We start from the raw sequence: 21,470 nt of genomic DNA, 5'->3' as shown, positions 1-21,470 counted from the left end.
CAGGTGTAGTTTTAATATATTTGTTATTACATTCCGAACGCCCTGTATATCAGAGCTAACTAGCCGTACTTGGTACGGATCCGTGCATCGTAAAAAATAAAAACATAACCGGAACGTTTGCCAGTGATCAGACAGAATGGACAGAAAAATACAATAATGTCAGATTAAAAAAAAAATATAATTTTACATAACACTCCATTAACGGAGCTTTATTGACACTTAAATCTAAATTAATTTTATTCCTTGTCATATAAATATTTATTATATTTTGTATTAATGGATGTGCGGCCACAAAGGATATTTTTATTTTCGGATTTGTTACAATTAATGTGCGTACTACAAGTGTCCATCGTCCCTACATACGAAGCGTTTCTCGTTTCTCATTCAATAATACACTAATACTACTTTACTATAAAGTGAGAATTAATGATGGGTTTATTGATGATTACATTAAAATACCGCATGAAGAATATAGTATAAACCAAATAATGTCATAATTATTTAGGAAAATAATTCATTTAAATTTTTCATCTTGCATAAACCTATCCATCTCTTGACAATAAGTAGTTCGGTTGAGCAAAACTTATAACGCAAATACACGCGATTCAGAATAACACGTCAAAACCAATAGACGATAGTAGATATATAGGTACCTTCGATAAATGCTTATTTTCATTTTATTTAATTGTTTATTCGGTTTAAATAAGTTATTAAAGAATTAAAAAAATATTAAAACAAAACTATATCGACGCTTTTGTATTAATTAATAATTTTAAGTTTATTTCGGTCATGAAAAAAATAACCTGGCAACACTGTTGTACCTACGTTTAAAATATAATACAAGTGAAGCCGCTGACTCTTCTTTATGTATGCCCGAAGTACTATAAGAAATATTATGTCATATTTTATATATGTAAATTATATATTTCTAATTTTCCTTTGTTTTTATGCTTAATAGGGCAAGTAGACAGCCTACCTGATGAAGGTAGCAAGCGTCGCCCAGGGATATCTGCAACATAGTTTTGCGGATGTGTTGCCGACTTTGATTGTGTGAGGGAGAAAGGGTGGGAAAAGGGAAAGGGCAACCGTCTCTCTCACTCATGTGACGAAATGTAGCCATAAAGACTACTTCACAACGATCTTCTATGAGAAAGTGGCACTTCCCCGGTCGAGCCAGCCCATGTGATAACTTGACCACAGCTAGTTTCTGCAGTGGCGTGCACACCATAGATGCAAATAACCACTGCATACCCTACCCATATAACAACAAAACCTATATTTTTTAATTCGTTTAATTCTTACTTACATACTTTTAATCATACATTACATAATACAAATGTTTACAGACATTTAAAACGACTTTTGATTCACGAAATTTAACGAAAATTATAGCTGTGTGCTCTGTGCTGTGTGTGTGTTTATCGAAATTAATTACGATTAGATTTTCAATATTATCGTTTGATATTAAAATTAATTGAGATTGAACTAAAATAATGGTAATGTTATTCTTTTTAATAAAAAGTATTACGATAGTTTTAATCAGCTAGCGGGTTGTGTACACACAAATAAGTTATTTGTCTGTTGTTTTTAAGTTATAATAAGTATGTTTGGATCTCAACTGGATATTTAGATTTAAATAACTTTTATAAAGCGGCGATGAACAGATCGTAATCGTTTTAAGGTAATTTCGTGGCTCAGAGGCAATTGAGAGATACATTACATTCATTTATACATTATGTTCGAATATTATCAATGTTTAAATGAAACTAATATTTCCGGATTACATGCTCCCGACATTCCGATTACTCAGCAGCGACCGTGATCACTGCAACCTCTCGCCTGCATAATAATGATAAATTACGCGTAATAATCCGAAAATATTAGTTTCATTTAAATGAATACTTGCGAAAGACCTAATTATTATCAATGTTTTAGACGAGGAAATGATGAAAATTGGTATTTTTTTTCAAACATATTCTGCTTACTCTACCCCAAAACTCTGTGCACGCCACTGCTCTATAATCACTAGGTATAGGCTTTAATATAATACCTACATGTATAAATTTTTCTGACGCTTTTTATAAATTTGAAAAAAATTAATCCGTTCTTAGCAGTATGCTTAACCCGAGTTATCGTCAAACTAAAAACGAAGCTTTTCTAGTTTCGCATTCAATTTTAAACGTTGATATTTGATGATTTATATATACACAGTGAAACCTGGTTAAGTGAGACATCAAGGGACCTGCAATGTCGTTACACTTATAGAGGTATTCCACTTACCCAGTGTCTCAGATATACAGGTATAAATATATATCTGTCTCATTTACAGAGGGTTCCATTAATAGAGGTGAGAATACAGGTTATTTCAGTTATACAGATGCGATCATTAAATAAAATAACGTGTTACGTATGTAAATGAGTAGATTTTGGCACATTAAATTCGGCACAAACTTCTTCGCGTGTCTTCCCACTTTCATAAACGGATATTAACTTCAGTTTTTCACGTAATGATAACGATTGTAGCTTTCGTTTTGACATTTTTCAAATAAACATCTGTATGATAGTAAAGCGAATCTAAAACTGAAGGTAATTGAAGCTCAAAATTTGTACTTACGTACTTGGAATTACGTGTGGAATTTGTGGGTAGAGTAAGAATGAGTAAACAAACAATGTTATCTCAGTTACAGAGGTTTATGCATATAAAATTAACTCGTTGTCTCAGTTATAGAGGTAACTATGATGATAAATCGAAAGAACAAATCCCAGATATAGAGGTTTACCTCGTCCCACTAACAGAGGATTAGTGCCAAATTAATTATCAGTGCCAAAGTGTTGGGACCTCAGCATGAGTTCCAGTTATGGAGGTTTCTCACTTATCCAGGTCCCACTTAACCATATATATATGTAGTGTATCAATACAAACTTGCGATAAGTATAATATGTTCCACTACTACACGGAATTAAGGCATAAATTGTGTCGTACATATTATGCTAAGTTTAATTAAATTCTGTTTAGTAATAAAACTTTTGAATTTATAATATTATATGTAATTGTATTTGTAAATTTTCATAAATATATTTTCCTTTGTTAGGTACTTTTTCTCTAGTTATGCAAAAGCAATAAAAAAATAGTGCGTGAGTTCCTTTGAGCGGAAGAAGGGAAACTTCGTAATGTTGGAAAGAAAACAGGAATATTTAGTGTTTCTTTAAGATGAACTTTATTAACATTACTTACAAGTCGCAAGTGATTGCTCGCATGAGTTCGAGCGCCAGGCATTCCATCTTCCTCTGTCTCTTTTTATCCCCCCAGCCCTCCAACTAGGAGTTAAACATTTTACGCAACCTTGTTGGAAGTCGCATAAAAAGTTTCACTTCAATAATGAAAGACAATATAACGAGTTCCATGAATAAGTTCTGGAAAACCTAATAACAAACAAACCACATTTCATAATCGGGGCCGCAGTTTTAAGTATTCAGTATATTTTAACTAATTGGCTGAATACAAATAATAGGCATATACTGAATTAACAATTTGCGTTAAAAAGATCTTATTATTACCTAATATTTACAAAATATTTCTTTGTAAAATATCCACTACATATAAATAGTAAACAAGCAAAAAGAAAGTTTTTTTTTTTTTTAAGGAACGATTAGTTTTAATGACTGTGGACTAATTCGTTCTGTGATTATGAACTGTCATCATTTTATTTTGTTGTTGAAAAGTAATTCTTTTAAAATAGAAGCTTAATTTATATTTTAAAAAGAGATTCTCATTGTTATAGTCTTTAAACTTATAATGGTTTAGGTTGTAGCACATGTACTTTCCGAAATTGGTCCGTTAAGGATAATTCAAAGAGTACCTGTACTCTTAGTACGAATTAAAAATTCTTCATCAATCGACAACGTAAACCTTATTATCGTATCGAATTATCTGTATAAATTAAAACGATTAAATTATCTAAATATATTATATGCAATACCACGTAGTAGTTTAACTTTCAGTGAATGTATGCAAATAACCAAATTTAACTGATTACGTAACTTTTTTCATCGACTTTGCCCATAGAACCAATGTATCATGTCCTGTTACGAGTTTTTAACGTCAAAAATACCGTTTTTAATTAGTCCCACAAGATAATATGTACACAGTTATATTGAAAAGAAACCGGTTGGTACGATGGAACACGTAGTGAGGATGAAAATTCAATTAAATTCATCTCGTCTGCCCATGACCACGGTTGCTGAAAAGTAACCGAAACGTCGGGATTATGTAGTTTTTAAAATAATAAAATCCGCGTAGTATATCCGAAATATATTAGTTTCATTTAAATAAATGTTTACAGATTGCAAATTACTCGTAGTGTGTACCGAGTTCGTAAGGAACTGAATTAGTAGATATAAAATTATGGTTTGGCTCGCCTTACAAGATATGTCTGCTATTGTTGAGGTATTTAATATATAATCTAAATATAATAAACACAATTCTGTGTCATAACCTGCAGACTTACAAACAGAAACATATACAGCCCGAAAACACTTGCAATTGAGAATAATACAGACAATGAGACGAAACTACAGCATTCCATGGCTTCACCGTGCGGGTGCCGGGTCCATCCTAATATTATACGAAAAAATCCAAGTAAATAAACCAGGTGAAAACCAACGAATATTCTTGTTTGCCAAAATCTTGAAGCAATACACAATAATTTAAATTTCAGTTCATAAACCTCAGTTAGAACTAAGTCGTTTAGATTATTCGCGTTTCGTGTTTTTAGGCGCTGGTAAAAATATATCTGGAGGCTTCAAAATGGCCTTTATTGCATTGGATGGACTGCTTTTCTCCGCACATTTAACAAAATAATACTACTAGACACACCTTCGCAGCCGGGTGAAGCGACCTGTTTCGCTACCGACCCGATTTTCTTGGGCACGAGTTCCGATTTCCGGTCCTAAATTACAAATTGGCGATCCGATCAATTTTTTTAGGACAACTGATCCACAGAACATAAAACCTCGACTCGGTCGTCGAGGTCTTCTCCGTGGAAGAATGAGCCGAGTAACAGCGTAGCGTTTCTACACCATTGACACAAGCTGATTATTCCACAACACCAGTGTGAATAAAGCCTTATCTAACATTAAACTATATAAAGGATCTTCATTAATTTATTTTTTTTCATATCAAAGGCGGCAAACGAGCTGAATGCCTACTTAATGGGAGGTAGTCACTGTCCTACTTAACGAGAGATCTTGACGCGTTGCCAAACCTTGGTTGTTGAGGAAGGAGGGAAGGGGGGAAAAGAAAAGGGCAGCCGTCTCTCTCACTCATCGGACCAAACGCAGCCATTAAAGGCTACTTCACGCCGATCTTCTGTGAGAGCCAGCCCAAATGAAAAACAACATGTTTATATGTAACATATAATTAAAGTTATTCGTTCTCCTGGCTGCGGAGGCGCGCTGCAGCGTTTGTCACCCTGATGCTGAGCTGCTGGGCTCGTTCCACTATAGCCTTCCGCTTCTTGGAGGAGACGGCGTGGGCGATCTCGGCGCAGTACTTCCTATTCTGCATCATGAGGATTTCCAGCTCACGGACATTGTGGACTAACACCTGGAACATTCATTCATGATTTTTGGACTTTGAAAATGCACTGATATCTTCAACACCTGGAAGTTTACACGTGGTTATAAAATGTTGGCACGCTTTAAATTAGTCTTCACCAGCTCACGACTAGCAAAAAATTTTTTTCATTTGGAACAAAAACTTTTTACCGCCAACAAAGTGAAGTAGTAAATTTTTCGTAGTTTTTTTTATTTTAATGTTTCGTACAAAAGAAAAATTGTATTCTCTAAATCCATTATAATATGCTAAACACATATATATATATATATAGGCATTTTTAATAGTACCAATATTAATGTTTCCACCATTATGACCAAGTTGCGAGAACGGGCACACCAGGAATAGGATTTAATGGATTTTATATAGCAAGATAACAAATTGTAAATAACACATCAATGTTACCACAGAGTGCTCTTGCATGTAATATAGACAATAAAACGGCAAGTCGATTCACCCAAGCCAGTATATGGTTCTGTTGCTTCACCCGATTAGGACTCGGGAAATAGACAGCGATGGTATTAAGTAAAATTTATTATTGATTAAACTTGATAAAATTATATTAAGTCAGTGTATACATAGCCTAAGCTGTGATACCGGAGTCCATTAGTCCATGGGATATCTTCGTACACATGAAAACTATCTATATATATAAATAGTTCAGGGATTCCCAAACTTATTTTTTAGTGCCCTTCATTTTTGTAGCTACTGGAACACCACTATAACTTGGATATCTAAATGAAAATACAAGTCACCCCCCGGCCTCTACACGAGGCCTCCATTTTTTTTAAGTCTCTTAACAACTAAAGGCCTGCAGCGCCCACTAGTGGCTGTCGTTTTCGGAAAGGCTGATCTAGAATGTACTAACTGCCAGTTAAAGATATGGCTTAAGGTCCGATATTATCCAATATGACTTACAAAAATCCAATTAACTTAAAAATATATTGGTATTTTCAAATAAAATATCTGTCATGACTACAAGATTACTTACACTAAGTACAGGCATTTATGTATCTATATAGGACAGCACTAAACCTTTTTAGTTTGATCTCAAGTTTGAGATTGTCTATGCTTCTGTATGTATAAATGATTACCCTTCTTCAGAAAAGTTTTTCCGAATAATGAATTTAGGTGTATTTATTATTTACAAACACAATACAAATTGTATATAGAGATTACAGAAATATTACATATTACTGTCTGTTTGCTTGTATGACTAATGGTAAGGATACTTTAAGTTTTTTTCTATACATAATTAGCTTTTAAATTGAAAAAAGGAATATATATGTGAAAGTCGTTTCCAAATAAGATTAATACAGATAATATAATATTTTGAGCTTATTTTATTTGCATAGATATATATATTTGTATATTCAAGATAGTCTCACCTTACGGAATCCATTAGGTAGCATGTGACGGGTCTTCTTGTTTGATCCGTAACCAATGCTGGGCATCAAGTACTGGCCCTTAAAACGCCTGCGCACTCTGTTGTCAATACCTGGAAACGTTTACAATATATTGAATATTAAATAATGTGGCTGATAAATAAGCAATGAGCTCTGCTTTGGACATTTCGTCTAAGGAGTATATTTTATTTAGGATTGAGATATTATTTGATGAATATTATACTTTATGGAACGATTTTGGAATACAATATTTTTACCTATTAGATATAACTTTGTAGTTTTTTGGCAAAATTAAGATATATATTGAATACCATATGTCGGTGTCTCATAAATTTAAGTGATTTACGAATTGTCTCTATCATTATGACCAAATAATCATAACGAATTATTTGGAATAGGATTAATAGATTTTATATAGCAAGGTAACAAATTGTTATTCACATATTTATTATGTTGAACACAGAGTGCCCTTGCATAGAATATTGGATTTATAAATAAAATTTTAAGACACATTACTGCATAACCTAAAAAGTTATTACGAGTGACATTATTTTAATTATGTATTCAAGACGGACAATTTAATGGATTTTTGAGATGGAATTAATATTATTTTTACCAAAATTAATATTTACATGTGGTGTTATGATAAAAAAAAATATTCTATTAAAATGAACAATAACATAAGAGCATACCTCTGGGTTTACGCCAGTTACGCTTAAGTTTGTCATAGCGATCAGATTGATGTCTGATGAATCTTTTCGTCCTCTTTTTGACGATTGTGGGTCTATAAACAGGTCTGATAGCCATTTTGATTTTGTTTCTAACACGAAACGCCGCTGCGAACCACGCGGTGACACGGTCGCACGAAAAGGAAGAAGGAATAGACAAGCACAAACATTCCTAGAGTTGACGAGTTTTCAATTACATGATACATTAATTAAAAAATATTAATTTCCTTATTAAATAAATATTAAGGATTTTATATATTTAAATTACCTTATATAAAAATTATTAAAGAGAAAAGTGTGCGTACTAAATAATTTGTGATTAAAAAAAATGGGATATATGAAATTAATATCCAATCGAAACTGAATCACCTTCTCGTAATAGGTTTTTAAACTTATTTAGTTATATTGAAATCATGATATATTAAGTGACAAACTATTTTCCGTTTTTTCATTTCACCATTACTCTATGGCAAATGAGCTTTTTAATCTTAATAATCTGTCCCTACCATAGACTAGCAAATTTGACATTTGGAATAAATAGTGTTCAACGAAATTGAGAACAATTTTAATTGTCTATGCCACAGACGCCAAATGTCGCCATCGATCAATGACATTTTGTGAAGTTGAATTTATTGATATAAAGCGTTAATGTAAATAATAAACAATTTCAACATAAACGTCGGCTTCCAGTCGATATGTATGCCAAGGGCAAAAGCTCTGCGGTACCTTCGGACGCTCAGGCACGGGAGAAGTTGGCCCTTTATGTGTATGAGTACTTACTGCACGTCGGGGCACAGAAAGCGGCGCAGACTTTCCTTTCTGAAATACGATGGGAAAAGAACATAACACTCGGCGAGCCGCCCGGATTCCTGCATTCCTGGTGGTGTGTTTTCTGGGACCTGTACTGCGCCGCGCCTGAAAGGAGGGACACATGCGAACACTCCTCTGAGGCTAAGGCATTCCATGACTATGGATTCGTCAATTCAGGTTATGGTGTTAACGGCATCGGTCACAACGCAGGCCCGGCGCCGCCTAATGACGGTACGAGGTGTATTTCATATTAAAAGCGTCACATACACGGTCTTGTTTTACTATGTATTGACTTTCTGGGGCATTGGTATTCTTATCTTTTTGTGCAAATAATGTTGTTTTTCGCTACAAAAATGTGGTCTTACGTTTAAAAGCAGTTTTATCAGGTGTAAACTGATAATTTATTACAAAAAAACTTTAAAGTATAGAATGATCTTAATTTGTTATATTTGAAACCATTCAGTCTGCACACAATTTGAATGTTATAAAATTATAAAAATAATATATACTTCATACTAAATACCTGCATATACTACTTAACTACAATAAATATCTTGATAAATATGAAGGCTGATACATCTTCCAGGTATGGGTGGCGGAGGTATGCCACCAGGTTTCTTCCCCAACTCCTCACTCCGACCATCACCGCCAGCCCCACATCCTGGATCTCAGCCCTCACCGCATGGACCACAGCCACAGTTGATGGGGACAGGCCAGCCGTTCATAGGGCCCTGGTACTCGGGAGGACCAAGAACAGCCGTCAGAATGGGCATGGGAAATGATTTTAATGGTCCTCCAGGTGAGTTATGTTGTTTACAAATGGTTTAAATAACTTAATATTAAGATATATATATATATATATAATAGTAATATTAACTAATTTAATTATATTAAACTATGAATATATGACATAGATTATAGAACAGCCTTATCTTTTTTTATACTTGTATATCTTTAAGTTGTTAAAAATTAAAAAATAATTGACAAATACAGACGGAAGTACACTGCCTCATAAGTATCTGTAGCACATATTATATTTTAACAATTTTTGTCATGTTTACAAAATTTATCTTGCTTTATTGGACATTAAGTAATGAAGTTTGGAATCGTCACTAGTATATTTTGTTGTTCCATATAATTTAAATACATTAATTTAATGTCAATCATTTAAAAAATTAAGTTTTTTTTTAAAGTATTGAAAGAAGTTTGTTATACTTATTTTTATATATTTTAAATAAATTAAAAATAATTAGGCTCTGATACCCCTACTATGGGTTTTTATATATAAACAGCGAGTTTTAAGGTATAGCCTTAGTTGAGTTGATCAGTTTGTTTAATATACTCTCCAAATAAAATTTACCTATAATTTTTATACCAATTCAGGTCAAGGCATGATGTCGAACTCCTTGGAGCGAGGCAGCGGTATGCTGGGCGGGCCGCGCATGACTCCGCCCCGCCCCGGCATGGGACCCATGAGCCCTGGTGCATATGCAGCCGGCATGCGTGGCCCACCGCCACAAGCCCCAGGTATATTGGGGATAAAAGACTATTTTCTTCCTAGGAACATAATCTTTTGTATATAATATAACAATAAATTATGAAGTACATACATACATTCCTAAACTAATTCCATAGATGATTCATTACCTCTACATGCGTAATACTAAAAATCTAGTTTCTTCAGGTATGCCACCAATGGGTATGGGACCACGTGGCGCTTGGGCCGGCGGAAGTGGCGGCGCTGGTGGGGGATCCGCCCCCCTCAACTACAGCGGAGGCTCGCCCGGCGCGTACGGGGCGCCTCCCGGGTCCAATGGACCCCCAGGACCTCCGACTCCCATCATGCCAAGCCCACAGGACTCATCCAATTCGGGTAAGTAATAATTCTTATAGATACCGGATTTTATTTTATATATTAAAATCATTTTATAGATAATTTATAATAATTTTGTAAATGTTCTGTTTCTTGACATGTAGAGTGTAAGTTTGTTAGATGAGAAGTGAAGACAACGAAACAAGATATATATTGTAAATAAACAATTAGTACAGAGAAAAATAATTTTAATTATTTTTTTTAATTGGCTTTACTTAAATATCTAAAGTTTACAATGCACAAACAAAATCCGGTGTCCCAACTAGTATATAAATTAAGTAATCCACAGGTTTTATTTTAATTCAATCACATCCTTAACAGGTATTTGACTGTGGCACTATGATTGTTTCATTACATCGTACTAGATTCGATATGCAACCTTTTTTACATATATATAGAAATATATTTTTAATCTGTTATAAATATTTATTAGTCTGTGGTAATGTTAGCCGTATCACACATTATTACATTAAAATGCTCCAATTCTGGCAGTATGTTTTCTGTTTTATATATCTATATTTTTTTTTTTATCTATTTGTATTTAAAAAAGGTAGCATATCACATTAATTGTTACAATTATTCTTAACTATTTAAGTTCTTCGTTCATATTCCTTTTTCGTTTCGCTTCATTCTGCTTTTCTGAATCACGCTTGGCGCTTTCGTGTACTTCTATACTACAAGTAGCTTTCCAACTAGATAAATTTTAGACGATCCCATCGAAACGTCACCTGTAAATTTCGTTGAAGACGTCATATGTATAATTAAATATCTACGTCGTGTGTATAATTTAATTTCTTACGTGTAATGTATAATTCTGTTTATGACGTGCTAGTTGGGAACCTACATAACGTAATCCCCGGTTGGAAGTCATAAAACTACGTATATATATCGTTTTAACTTAACACAATGACTTCAACCGGTGTAATAACTACGTAGATATGACTGTGATGTGACTTTAGAATTGTTTTATGACTTCTTGTTCCGGTAAATGTTTAAACGTAGAAAATATATATATACATTGATTTCGTTGATTAAATATGAGCTATATATACAAATCATATACACGGCGTAAGTGGTGATAGCTGACGCGTAATATTGCGCGGCAGGCGGTGACAACATGTACACATTGATGAAGCCGGTGGGCGCAGCCCTAGGGGCAGAGTTCCCGCTCGCCGGCGAGCACGGGCCCTCGTCGCAGCACCTACCTCAGCCTCCCACTTCCGAAGGTGCCTCAAACTAGGGCTCCGTATCCTATAGCTAATAATAGAATCATATATATACGGGTACGGAACCCTATATACATAGAAATAGGATTATACGATAGGGTTGTATAAATAATAAAAAATATAATTATACATGAGACGTTTTTTTTTGAAATATATATATGTATATAAATTGATTTTTGTTTGTTTTAAAAATTCGTCTTTTCAATCGTTATGGTCACATCTACGTAGTTACTATGCTCACAGTTAATATATCATAAACCACACGTCAAATACCAAGGCCACGTGTATAGAAAAACTATATAACAAAAAGGAGAATGAAACGATCATAACGAGACATAATGTGAGATACAGAGAGAGAGAAAAATAGACGTTTTTTCTATAAAACTGTGGTGACGCAAATTTGATGTTGTTTTTTTTCTTTATGTTGTCGTTTTTTTTTTTTCATTACTTTTTTACGTTCAATTCAGTATTTTAATGATAAATTTTGTATCTTAAGTGTAATGTATATATATGTATGTAATGAATTCGCGTCGCCACACATATCAGGGCTAGGCGGGGTGGACGGTATGAAGGCGTCCCCGGGCGGTGTCGGGGGCGGAGGCCCGGGGACTCCGAGAGAGGACTCCGGCTCTGGAATGGGGGATTACAATTTAAGTGAGTATCAACATTATACATTACTTCAACATATATATATATATAGTGTACATTATAAAAGGTTGTCTGTATTTGATTGTATTCATTTAAATATCGAGGATTTGTTAAATGAACGACTTACTAATTTACGTCTTGTAAGTATGCTTATATATCAAGTTGCGTTACAATACTTTGAGTTTTAACACTAAAACATTGACTGCATTGGTTCAAATAAACAAATGTATCGTAAAGAGAGTGATCGGTTTAATAGATATTTGAATATCGCGTCACGAACAACAAGTTAATGTGTACAAAAGTTTGATATCCCGCTTGAAGGTTTCGGCGGACCGGGCGGCGATCAGAACGACCAGACGGAGTCGGCGGCCATTCTCAAGATAAAGGAGAGCATGCAAGAGGAGGCGAAGAGATTCGAGAAGGATCCGGACCATCCAGATTACTTTATGCAGTGAGCGTCTTACGTCTACAATCGTTAAAATGGCGCCGGTTTTTTTGTATTCCAGCGATCTGATGCGGTTCGTTGCTAGCTAGGTCCCACTCTTGCGTTTTCGGTCGCGTTATTTATTAGTTATTTTCCTTTTATGCATTATAATTTATGGCACCAGAGTTTTATTTACGCGGGCGGCTTTTTGGCGGTCGATTCGTCTGTGACAGCTGTCAGCGTCGCTTGACGTTTTGACGGATTGTCTTTTTTTTTTTGTTTGTTAATCACCAGCGATTGATGTAATCGATTTTTTTAAATCGTTTTTTTTTTCTTATTTAAAACATTTTAAAAATTTCTATGTTTAAATATTATTTTTTATTAATCAATTATCACGTCAAAAAGTTGCCAACAACTCAGCACTTAGGGATGAAATAGAGAATATTTTTATGTCAGTATGTTCGTATTATATAGATTATTATTATTATTAAATTCTGTATTTATGTCTGTAATATATTTATTGCTAAATTCAACGCATTAGGGATTTGTGAGCAGTTCTATCGATGCATCGATATATCGATGTTCGTGAAATCTTCCATATATATATATTTAAATTATTAATTGATTTTTATTTTAAGTTGAATGTTCCTAATTGCTTTTTGTGTGATCTTTATGCTATCAGAATATAATGAAATTTCAACGTACATGTAACAAAAGCTGTTTATTTCGAAACTTCCATCGAGAGCCCCGGCCGGGGAAGCATTTATTACGTCGTTTTCGTTTAGCACTTACTAAATGTCCAATGAAATTTTGTACAAATTGGATAAAATAAAAAAATACTTTTTATACAACAATTCTTCAATCCCCCGTTATCGTTAAGATAGTGTAATATTTTTATTATAATTATTATTTTTTTTTCTTTTTCGGTGTATGGAATGCTGTATAAAATAAATGGTAAAATAAGTCTAGATAAAGAGACTCCTTGGGTTATTTTAGTGAACCGCTGTATGGGAATCTCGATTTATTTTTTTGTTTCGGAATATGTAAATAAAATCGATTGTATTATTTTCTTCATTGATTAAACGAACTAAAAAAACCCAAGACGAGTTATAGATGTAAGTTAGTTTAACGGAAAAAAAATGCAATTTTTTTTTATATTTTTTTTTTATTTAAATCAAATCGTAGCGTGAGTTTGCGATGTTTTTCAATACTATAGAGAATTAATTATGATTTGTGAATTAGTAAATTAATTAATTATTATTATTTTGTCTATGTAATGTTTATATACTTACTAAATAGTTATGATATATTATCAGTTGTTTTATTTGGAACAATTTAATATTGTTTACGTTTTTTATCTCGTCTCGATGAACGAGACCGCACAGTATGGACGCGGTGTGAAATTTATAGCACTGGTGTTTGGTAAATGAATTAAAATTCAATATTTCCTACATATTTTTTTTAGCAAAGAAAAATATTTCTAAAATATAATTAATCAAGATATAGAAGTTAATTTTTTTGTAATTCTAAGGATCTAATCAAAGTTTAAAAACCTGTCGTTTACATGTAATTCAATTTTATTGTTATGTATTTCGCCCTTCGCCTTGCGACTTTACCGGGAGAGTGGGCCAGTGCTGAGAACGGCCCGGAAGTGAAATCCACTATAGTATGATAGTTCGTTAACCATCTCAGGCTTCATATCCACTTATTGAGATCTAAGATTTTCGCGAGTTTTATTTATTTAAATGAAACTAGTATTATTCGGATAAACTACGCGTGATTTATTTTTGTAAAGAACGAGAACGAGATGTCGCCTGCCCGTGATCAAGGTTGCTCCAAAGTAACCGAAACGTCGGGAGTATGTAGTTCTTTACAAAAATAAATCACGCGTAGTTTATACGAATAATACAAGTTTTATTTAAATTCATATCCACTTACCTTCAGGCAATCAGTTTAGCGCTAACCACTTACGTAATTTACAAAGTTAACTATTACTAAAGGTACTGTTTGTATTTTTTTTTTATTATTTTGGAGTCGATGTTACCTACGTTCGATACGAAAGGAGGATCCTGATTGTGGATGTTCAGAAATTACCCATCATGTTGCTATAAACTAAATCTGTACATATTTTTCATGTTGATGTTCGTGTAATATTTAATTGATGCGGCCAATTAATAAAAAAAAAATGTTTCTGAACGGCTATCAAAATCGCTTCGGTGTAGTCGTATATTAAGCAATGATCTTTCATACATTTTAACACTATTTAGTTCCATTCGTGAAAACCATGACTTATAATACCGTTTTGTTTAAAAAACTATACACATATATAAAGAAAAAAAATTATCGTAAACATCTCAAAAGAGATTTAATATATGTAAAAGTACTACAAAACATAAATATAATTAAAAAATATGTATACACATAAGCTACTTCATAAATAAACCCGCGCTTCCTCATTTATTCAATTCATTGCCAACATTAGAATCGATAACCGGAACGCTACCAATATTCCAGACGTTTGACATATGACAGTTTATTTTCCGTGTGTCAAATAGTGGGTTTGGAAGGCCCGCTTCCCTTTGAAGACCCTCATGCATACATCACACTGATATATCGGCTGGCCGGTGTGCATGCGCATATGCCGGTCCAATAGGTCCCGCGTCCTAAGATCCTTGCCGCATACAGCACAGAGACAGTCCAGGCTGTTCTTGTGAACGGTACTAACATGATGTGCCAGATGCTGGGCGACCGTGAATTTCTTATCGCATTGGGTGCAGTAATATTTTCGCCTCTCGAATATATCTCTCTTTGTGATTTGCGATGACTTTTTGGGCAGGCTGAAAAGCCTGAAAAAAATTTGTACAGATTCAAGCAAAACTTAGGAAGGGTTAAAAAAAAAACAAGTGTCTATACTTTGACATTACTCTTCCTCTAACAAGTGTTCATCATAAAAATTCTAAAACTACCCTCAGTGAATTAGCACATTTAAACCAAAGAAGCAAAGAATTTAACCGAACTATAAAGTGGACGGTGAAGCATATCTATAAACCGAGAAAAATATTAACCATCCGACATAGATAAAAAAAATATAGAATATAAAAATATTTGTTTATCTGTACAATACCTGCTCTTGCCTCTCAAATCCGCCCTATCGTGCAATTCCATATGATCCTTCATCATAGTAGCTGGTAGAATAACATTGCACTTTCTACATATATTACGAGGCTCGCCATTTTTCTTACAACGCGAACAAACAAATTTCTTCACCCCATCGTACGGCACCACCATGGGATACCTCTGCTTGCAAACAGTACAAGAGATATTCATCCTCCTTATCTGCGTGTTGGAGTTGAAGGCAGATTTGCGCTCTATGCTCTTAGTTTTTCTATTCAGATTGTCTATGGTCGTTCTCGTCGACTTCTTGTAGAGATTCACCTTCGAAGGTACCGTGTTTTTAATCCTTAGCTGCGGGAAACCTTCTCCGACTTCCAATTGATATCTGTTCGCTGAACCTAGATTCATGCCATAGAATACAACAAACAATCACTCTCACCCTCTTCGTTTTTTAAATATATATACATATATATATAAGAATAACAAGTTAATTTCAATAAATTTATTTTCTTGTTTTACACATCACCCAAATTATACATTTCTTTTCAGCAACCGTGATGCTATACAGACGAGATAAATTCTCACAGTTTTATTTAAAAATGCACTCTCTAATATCTGGCCACTATTTATATATAAATCAGTTAGTCTTAAACAATTAACAAATGAGGGTAGTTGGAGGGCCTTACATTCGCTGGGCGGTCTTGCAAACGCTGAATAAACAAGTGCTCTAAAGCGCTGCGTGCTCCGAAGCTGACGGATGCAGCGCTCACAAATCATACAATCCGGAAGAACCTGGAATATATATATCATGAAGTTTAAACATTAAACAAATATTTAAATTATCGCGTAGTCATTCAACTGATTTTTTCAAAATAAATAAACACAAAGAGGACACAAAACCAATAAAAGATTTTTTTTTTACTATTTATATCTCACTGATCTGATGTAAAAGTCAAACGGGAGTGGTAAATTTTTTGGGATGAGATGAATTATTAATCTGTGAAAAGAACAAAAACGTTGCTTTTTAATTTTGTTGCGCATTTTAAGTTTCACTCTATAAAATTAAATATAAATTTAGTACTTAACATAATGATGTAATTGACCGTTATATAAATGTAGGCAACACTAAAATCCTTTATCTTCATAAATAACGGTTTTGGAGAGCAACAAATATTTGTAAATTCTTACATGAACTCCAAAGCAATCGAGCAAAAGCTGATCATATCTTTCCTCCACACCTTCCCAGATATAGCTTTCAGTGAAACAGTGTAAATTATAATCTCCACCACATAAGCGGCAGCATGGCATTGGACCAGCGCCATCTCCAGACGCCTGTGCTGCCGCTAAGCGAAGGGAATCCTTAAAAATACAACCTAAATGAAAAATACACCCTAACTGATAATTGATAAATGTGCAATGTATAAATTTGTGTCTTCTTCTTTCTTTACCTTTAATATTTTAATCTTACAAAAATAATTATAACTAAAAATTTTATAAAACTTGAATTACCATTCGCTGTATATTTAACATTGATTTTTTTTTCGGATGTGCCATATGTCATTTTTTAATTTAAAAAATATACATAAATATGTTGTTCAGTTGCTTACTTTACTAAATATTTTTTGCAATCTTTCTTTAGACCATAGCACGTCCATTTCATGTAATTAAAAAGCAAACATATAATTTGTTAATTTAAACAATTTTGTATTTTTACGGTTCATATTTCGCGTGCATAATGTGACATTAAACATTGTTTTTTTTAATTTGTCATCATTTTAAGATGAAATCAATATTAAAACATAAATAAGGTTTTGTATTCCGAAAATTTTGGTTTCCGAAAATGGTAAGTGTGCGTAGTATTTTTAGTATGGTTTAGAAGGCTACGTAACTTAAACAATCAATGCTTTTTACACAGAGTAAATTAAAGTCTTTACCACTCTGCCCTCTTTTGGATTTGAATAAGAGATAGATTTAAAGTACACTTCATTATATTTAAATAGGATTTTACTAATAAAATGTCTCTGAAATATGTAAAATTAAATAGAATGGTCTTATTGACTTAAAGTACCTTCATCCAAAACCGACAATTTCATAAAAGAATTTAATCTGTTAACTGTTTTGCTCATTCAGATTGATTGACATTAGCTACATAAACTTCACTATAGTAAAAACATTACATTGATTTTACTGTGAAATATTTCTATAACGGATTAGCAAAAATACAAATTACCACTTAAAACACGACTTAAGTGGTATATAGAAGAACAACGCAAAAATGGGTAAAGCAGAAAAGGGGACGCCAAAATACATAGCGAACAAAATCAAAGCAAAAGGCCTGCAAAAATTAAGATGGTACTGCCAGATGTGCCAGAAACAGTGCAGGGACGAGAACGGCTTCAAATGCCACACAATGTCCGAGTCCCATCAGCGCCAGTTGCTGCTCTTCGCTGACAATGCCTCCAAATACATAGACGAATTTTCGAAGGAATTCTCCGATGGTTATGTGGAGCTACTTCGTCGTCAGTTCGGTACCAAGCGTGTGAATGCCAATAAAGTTTACCAGGATTACATATCCCATCGGTAATTAATCAAGAGTCGCATTATTATTGCTGAGTTTAGGAACTTACGTAGTCTAGGATCATTTTTATGAATTTTTAGAACAAGCTAGTTAATTGGTGAGAGTATATCCTGAACTTTTATGTCTATGGTTTTAAGAAGACTTGTTCTTAAGAACAAGTCTCAAAGTTCAAAGATTAATCTTTAAATAATTTTGCAGTCTCTAGTGTGTATATAAGACTTATATAGTGTACATACACTTAAATTCAAATTAAATGAAACTAAGTTCTTCAGATACTAGGCGTTCTATAATATTTTGTATTGAGATCCAGACATTTCACTTAGTTCACAACAAAAGTGATCACATACAGAACATATAAAAGTGTCTTTCATCTAGAATGTAGATATAAAATAACAAAAAACTAGTAGTATCTGAAAACAAAATCACTGGAAATGATAATTACTACAACTAACTCACCCATTTTAACCTTACCTCCGAACCACATCCTTAAATTTCCCAAATCATTGTATTCTTCCAGCGACCATCTCCACATGAACGCGACCCAATGGGAGACCCTCACCGACTTCGTCAAGTGGCTAGGCCGGGAAGGCAAGTGTGTTGTCGACGAAACCGAAAAGGGTTGGTACGTGGCATATATAGACAGGGATCCGGCTACAATAGCTGCCCAGGAAGCAAAGGCGAAGAAGGATAAGTGTGATAAAGACGACCAGGTCAGTAACTAAACAATAATACCCAAATAGTGGTACTTATCTAACTTTTTAGTCAATTTATATCTGCGTAAATTTTCTTTGATATAAAATCGAATGAACCAATAATATATATATAATTTCCCAGGAGAGAATGTTAGAATTTATCAGACGTCAAGTTGAAAAGGGAAAGAAGGAAACGACGAGCGTTGAACCGAAATTCACCGAGCTGAAGAGGGAGGGCAGTCAGGAAAAGTTGACCTTAAACTTGAATATGAAGCGGAAGGTCGAAGGTTAGCGAATGATATATAATTATCATACAGAATTGATATTCCCACCAGCGATGTAGTTACAAAATTATAATACAAGTTGTAGCCCTTGATTTTGTCTATGTACATGTATTATTTCTGGCTTTACACAGATTATAATATGTTATGCCATAGATATAGATAACAATCATACAATTCTTATGCTATGATCCCCGATTACGGGATTCCGGGATAAATTATAGCCTATATTCCTGTTATCGGCTACACTATTTTTAATTTTCATCGAAATCATTTCAGTAGTTTACGTATGGAAGAGCAGAATTTAAGTATATCATTCTCACAAAATTTCTCATTTATAAATAGTTATATGTTATGCTTATTAGCTAACTTGTTTAATAACTTATATATATATATATATATATATAGTACATAATCTCGATTTCGGAACCTATATCTGTTGGTATAAAACAAACGTGAAGTATCCGAAAAGTATTTTCGTTTGATCATATATGATATATCATGTAAATTTAGACATCAATCTAGAAACTACAGTGTAATTATTTATTTACGAATTCATAAATCCAGAAAATCATTTTAAAACAAGGCAATTAAAAAAAATTCTTCTTACCGCAGAAGTTAAACTAGAAATAAAAGCTGCATTCAAAATGAAAGTGAAAGCTGAACCGGCGAAGAGAACAAAGACAGAGGAAAAGTCTAAACAGACGGCTCTGGATGAGATCATGGCTATGCAAGAGAGGGAGAAAGAGAGACACAACCGGTTGGTTTAATTTAAATTTAATTTAACTGAAATATTGAATGAAGAATGTCAGGTTATATTTCATGTATACATTTTTTATCTCGTCTCATTGGATGTAATATTTGAAATTTCAGCAAGGATCACTGGCTGGTTGAAGGCATCATTGTGAAGATAGTTACCAAGTCGCTCGGTGACAAGTATTATAAGAGGAAAGGCACAATAACGAAGGTTGTGGACAAATATGGTGCTCATGTCAAGCTAACCGATGAAGCGGTCACATTGAAATTGGACCAGGTAATTTGTGAGATAAGTAACCGGTACTGTCTATGGTGGGGATGGGCTTATGTGGTTATGACCCGAATGGTGTAGTGATATTTAGTTAAAAATATTAAGATTTATAATGTAAATGTATTATTGCACTGTCTTTTGATGTCCTAAAATAAGCTTTTTATAGGTTTTTTTTTAATTTTTTATCTTGTAACAAACTTTTTATATATGTACGGGTGAATTTTTCAGAATCATCTTGAAACTGTGATACCTTCACCGGGAAGACATGTGAAGTTTGTGAACGGAGCGTACAGGGGACAGATTGGTGTTTTAAAAGACATCAACACTGACAAATATTGCTGTGACGTAGAAGTAAGTTGCCACTTCATTTATTATATTGGTTAAAATTTTATTAACGCCTGTTGTATTTTATTAGCAAATTCTCTAGTTGAAACTTTTGCTACGACATGTCGGTGAGGCGTTCACAATATTATCGTGTCTTGATTTATACGTAATAATTCCTTGGAATTTATTATATTCTTTATTAAAGTGAAACAGATAATTTGGTTTATAGATAACACACATTGAAATAATAATTGGCCTTCCAGTAAAGGTTACACGATAATGTATCCCGTAAAAAAACTATTCGAATTAAATGTTTCATCGTAACGGATACAATAGTTTTGTTGTTTACAAAAAATTAACATGAATAAAAAAATCTCGTATTGATGAAAATTATTGGAAATAAATAAATTTTGTTACAATTAAAGAACTATATTTTCGTGAAGGAGTGATTTTTCGCTAACTTCCGCCCCCGGTGTCGTCTATATCAGTAGCATCAGTCTATATCCTTCTCCGAGGTCCTACCTATGTCCAAAGCGAAGTTTATTCACATAGAAACAACTTTCTCGTATAAATTTTTATTATTTTTCGTTCCAGATATCAGAAGGTCTATTAACAGGGAGAGTGGTGAAAGGCGTGCAGTACGAGGACATTAGTAAATTATCTTCGGGACAAATAAACTGATTGTACTTTTATTTCATAATTTAATTAAACTAGTTCTTAACCGC

At 33.6% G+C, this 21,470-nt stretch overlaps 4 protein-coding genes and 2 non-coding genes across 11 annotated transcripts; 2 read left to right on the top strand and 4 right to left on the bottom strand.

Moving 5' to 3' along the window:
- Positions 1-5,401: 5,401 nt before the first annotated feature.
- On the bottom strand, positions 5,402-7,902 carry LOC116776966 (large ribosomal subunit protein eL32). The gene is made up of 3 exons (XM_032670276.2): positions 7,713-7,902; positions 7,003-7,112; positions 5,402-5,605 (listed from the first exon to the last, which is right to left on the bottom strand). The coding sequence occupies exons 1-3, from the start codon at positions 7,825-7,827 to the stop codon at positions 5,426-5,428; spliced, it is 405 nt and encodes a 134-aa protein (XP_032526167.1). The 5' UTR covers positions 7,828-7,902; the 3' UTR covers positions 5,402-5,425.
- Positions 5,896-6,036, bottom strand: LOC116777071 (small nucleolar RNA psi18S-841/snoR66). Its single transcript, XR_004353992.2, has one exon. It is a non-coding gene; the product is annotated as a small nucleolar RNA psi18S-841/snoR66 (small nucleolar RNA).
- Positions 7,367-7,495, bottom strand: LOC116777070 (small nucleolar RNA psi18S-841/snoR66). Its single transcript, XR_004353991.1, has one exon. It is a non-coding gene; the product is annotated as a small nucleolar RNA psi18S-841/snoR66 (small nucleolar RNA).
- A 407-nt stretch (positions 7,903-8,309) lies between the features above and the next one.
- On the top strand, positions 8,310-14,041 carry LOC116776887 (single-stranded DNA-binding protein 3). 5 transcript variants are annotated; one of them, XM_061529194.1, is made up of 7 exons: positions 8,310-8,789; positions 9,145-9,357; positions 9,942-10,085; positions 10,243-10,431; positions 11,538-11,657; positions 12,204-12,311; positions 12,608-12,743. In XM_061529194.1, exons 1-7 carry the CDS (start codon positions 8,444-8,446, stop codon positions 12,610-12,612), a joined length of 1,125 nt encoding a protein of 374 aa, XP_061385178.1. In that variant the 5' UTR covers positions 8,310-8,443; the 3' UTR covers positions 12,613-12,743. The 5 variants fall into 5 exon arrangements, with proteins under 5 accessions (XP_061385178.1, XP_061385179.1, XP_032526066.1 ...); XM_032670175.2 differs by having other exon boundaries at positions 8,311-8,789; positions 12,627-14,041; XM_061529195.1 differs by lacking the exon at positions 12,608-12,743 and having other exon boundaries at positions 12,125-12,252.
- Positions 14,042-15,049: 1,008 nt separating this feature from the next.
- On the bottom strand, positions 15,050-17,593 carry LOC116776919 (zinc finger protein 585A-like). Of its 2 annotated transcripts, none has more exons than XM_032670221.2 (5): positions 17,451-17,593; positions 17,032-17,202; positions 16,530-16,635; positions 15,854-16,241; positions 15,050-15,575 (listed from the first exon to the last, which is right to left on the bottom strand). In XM_032670221.2, exons 1-5 carry the CDS (start codon positions 17,496-17,498, stop codon positions 15,263-15,265), a joined length of 1,026 nt encoding a protein of 341 aa, XP_032526112.2. In that variant the 5' UTR covers positions 17,499-17,593; the 3' UTR covers positions 15,050-15,262. The 2 variants fall into 2 exon arrangements, with proteins under 2 accessions (XP_032526112.2, XP_032526113.2); XM_032670222.2 differs by having other exon boundaries at positions 17,353-17,569.
- Positions 17,594-17,982: 389 nt separating this feature from the next.
- Positions 17,983-21,437, top strand: LOC116776952 (DNA/RNA-binding protein KIN17). Its single transcript, XM_032670263.2, has 7 exons — positions 17,983-18,423; positions 18,939-19,131; positions 19,256-19,400; positions 20,010-20,154; positions 20,268-20,427; positions 20,650-20,772; positions 21,340-21,437. The coding sequence occupies exons 1-7, from the start codon at positions 18,119-18,121 to the stop codon at positions 21,424-21,426; spliced, it is 1,158 nt and encodes a 385-aa protein (XP_032526154.2). The 5' UTR covers positions 17,983-18,118; the 3' UTR covers positions 21,427-21,437.
- Positions 21,438-21,470: the final 33 nt, after the last annotated feature.

This window comes from Danaus plexippus, assembly GCF_018135715.1.
Source record: "Danaus plexippus chromosome 29 unlocalized genomic scaffold, MEX_DaPlex mxdp_37, whole genome shotgun sequence".
Classification (NCBI taxonomy): Eukaryota; Metazoa; Arthropoda; class Insecta; order Lepidoptera; family Nymphalidae; genus Danaus; species Danaus plexippus.
The sequence above is the reverse complement of the archived record's forward strand: the minus strand, read 5'-3'. Positions and strand labels throughout refer to the sequence as shown.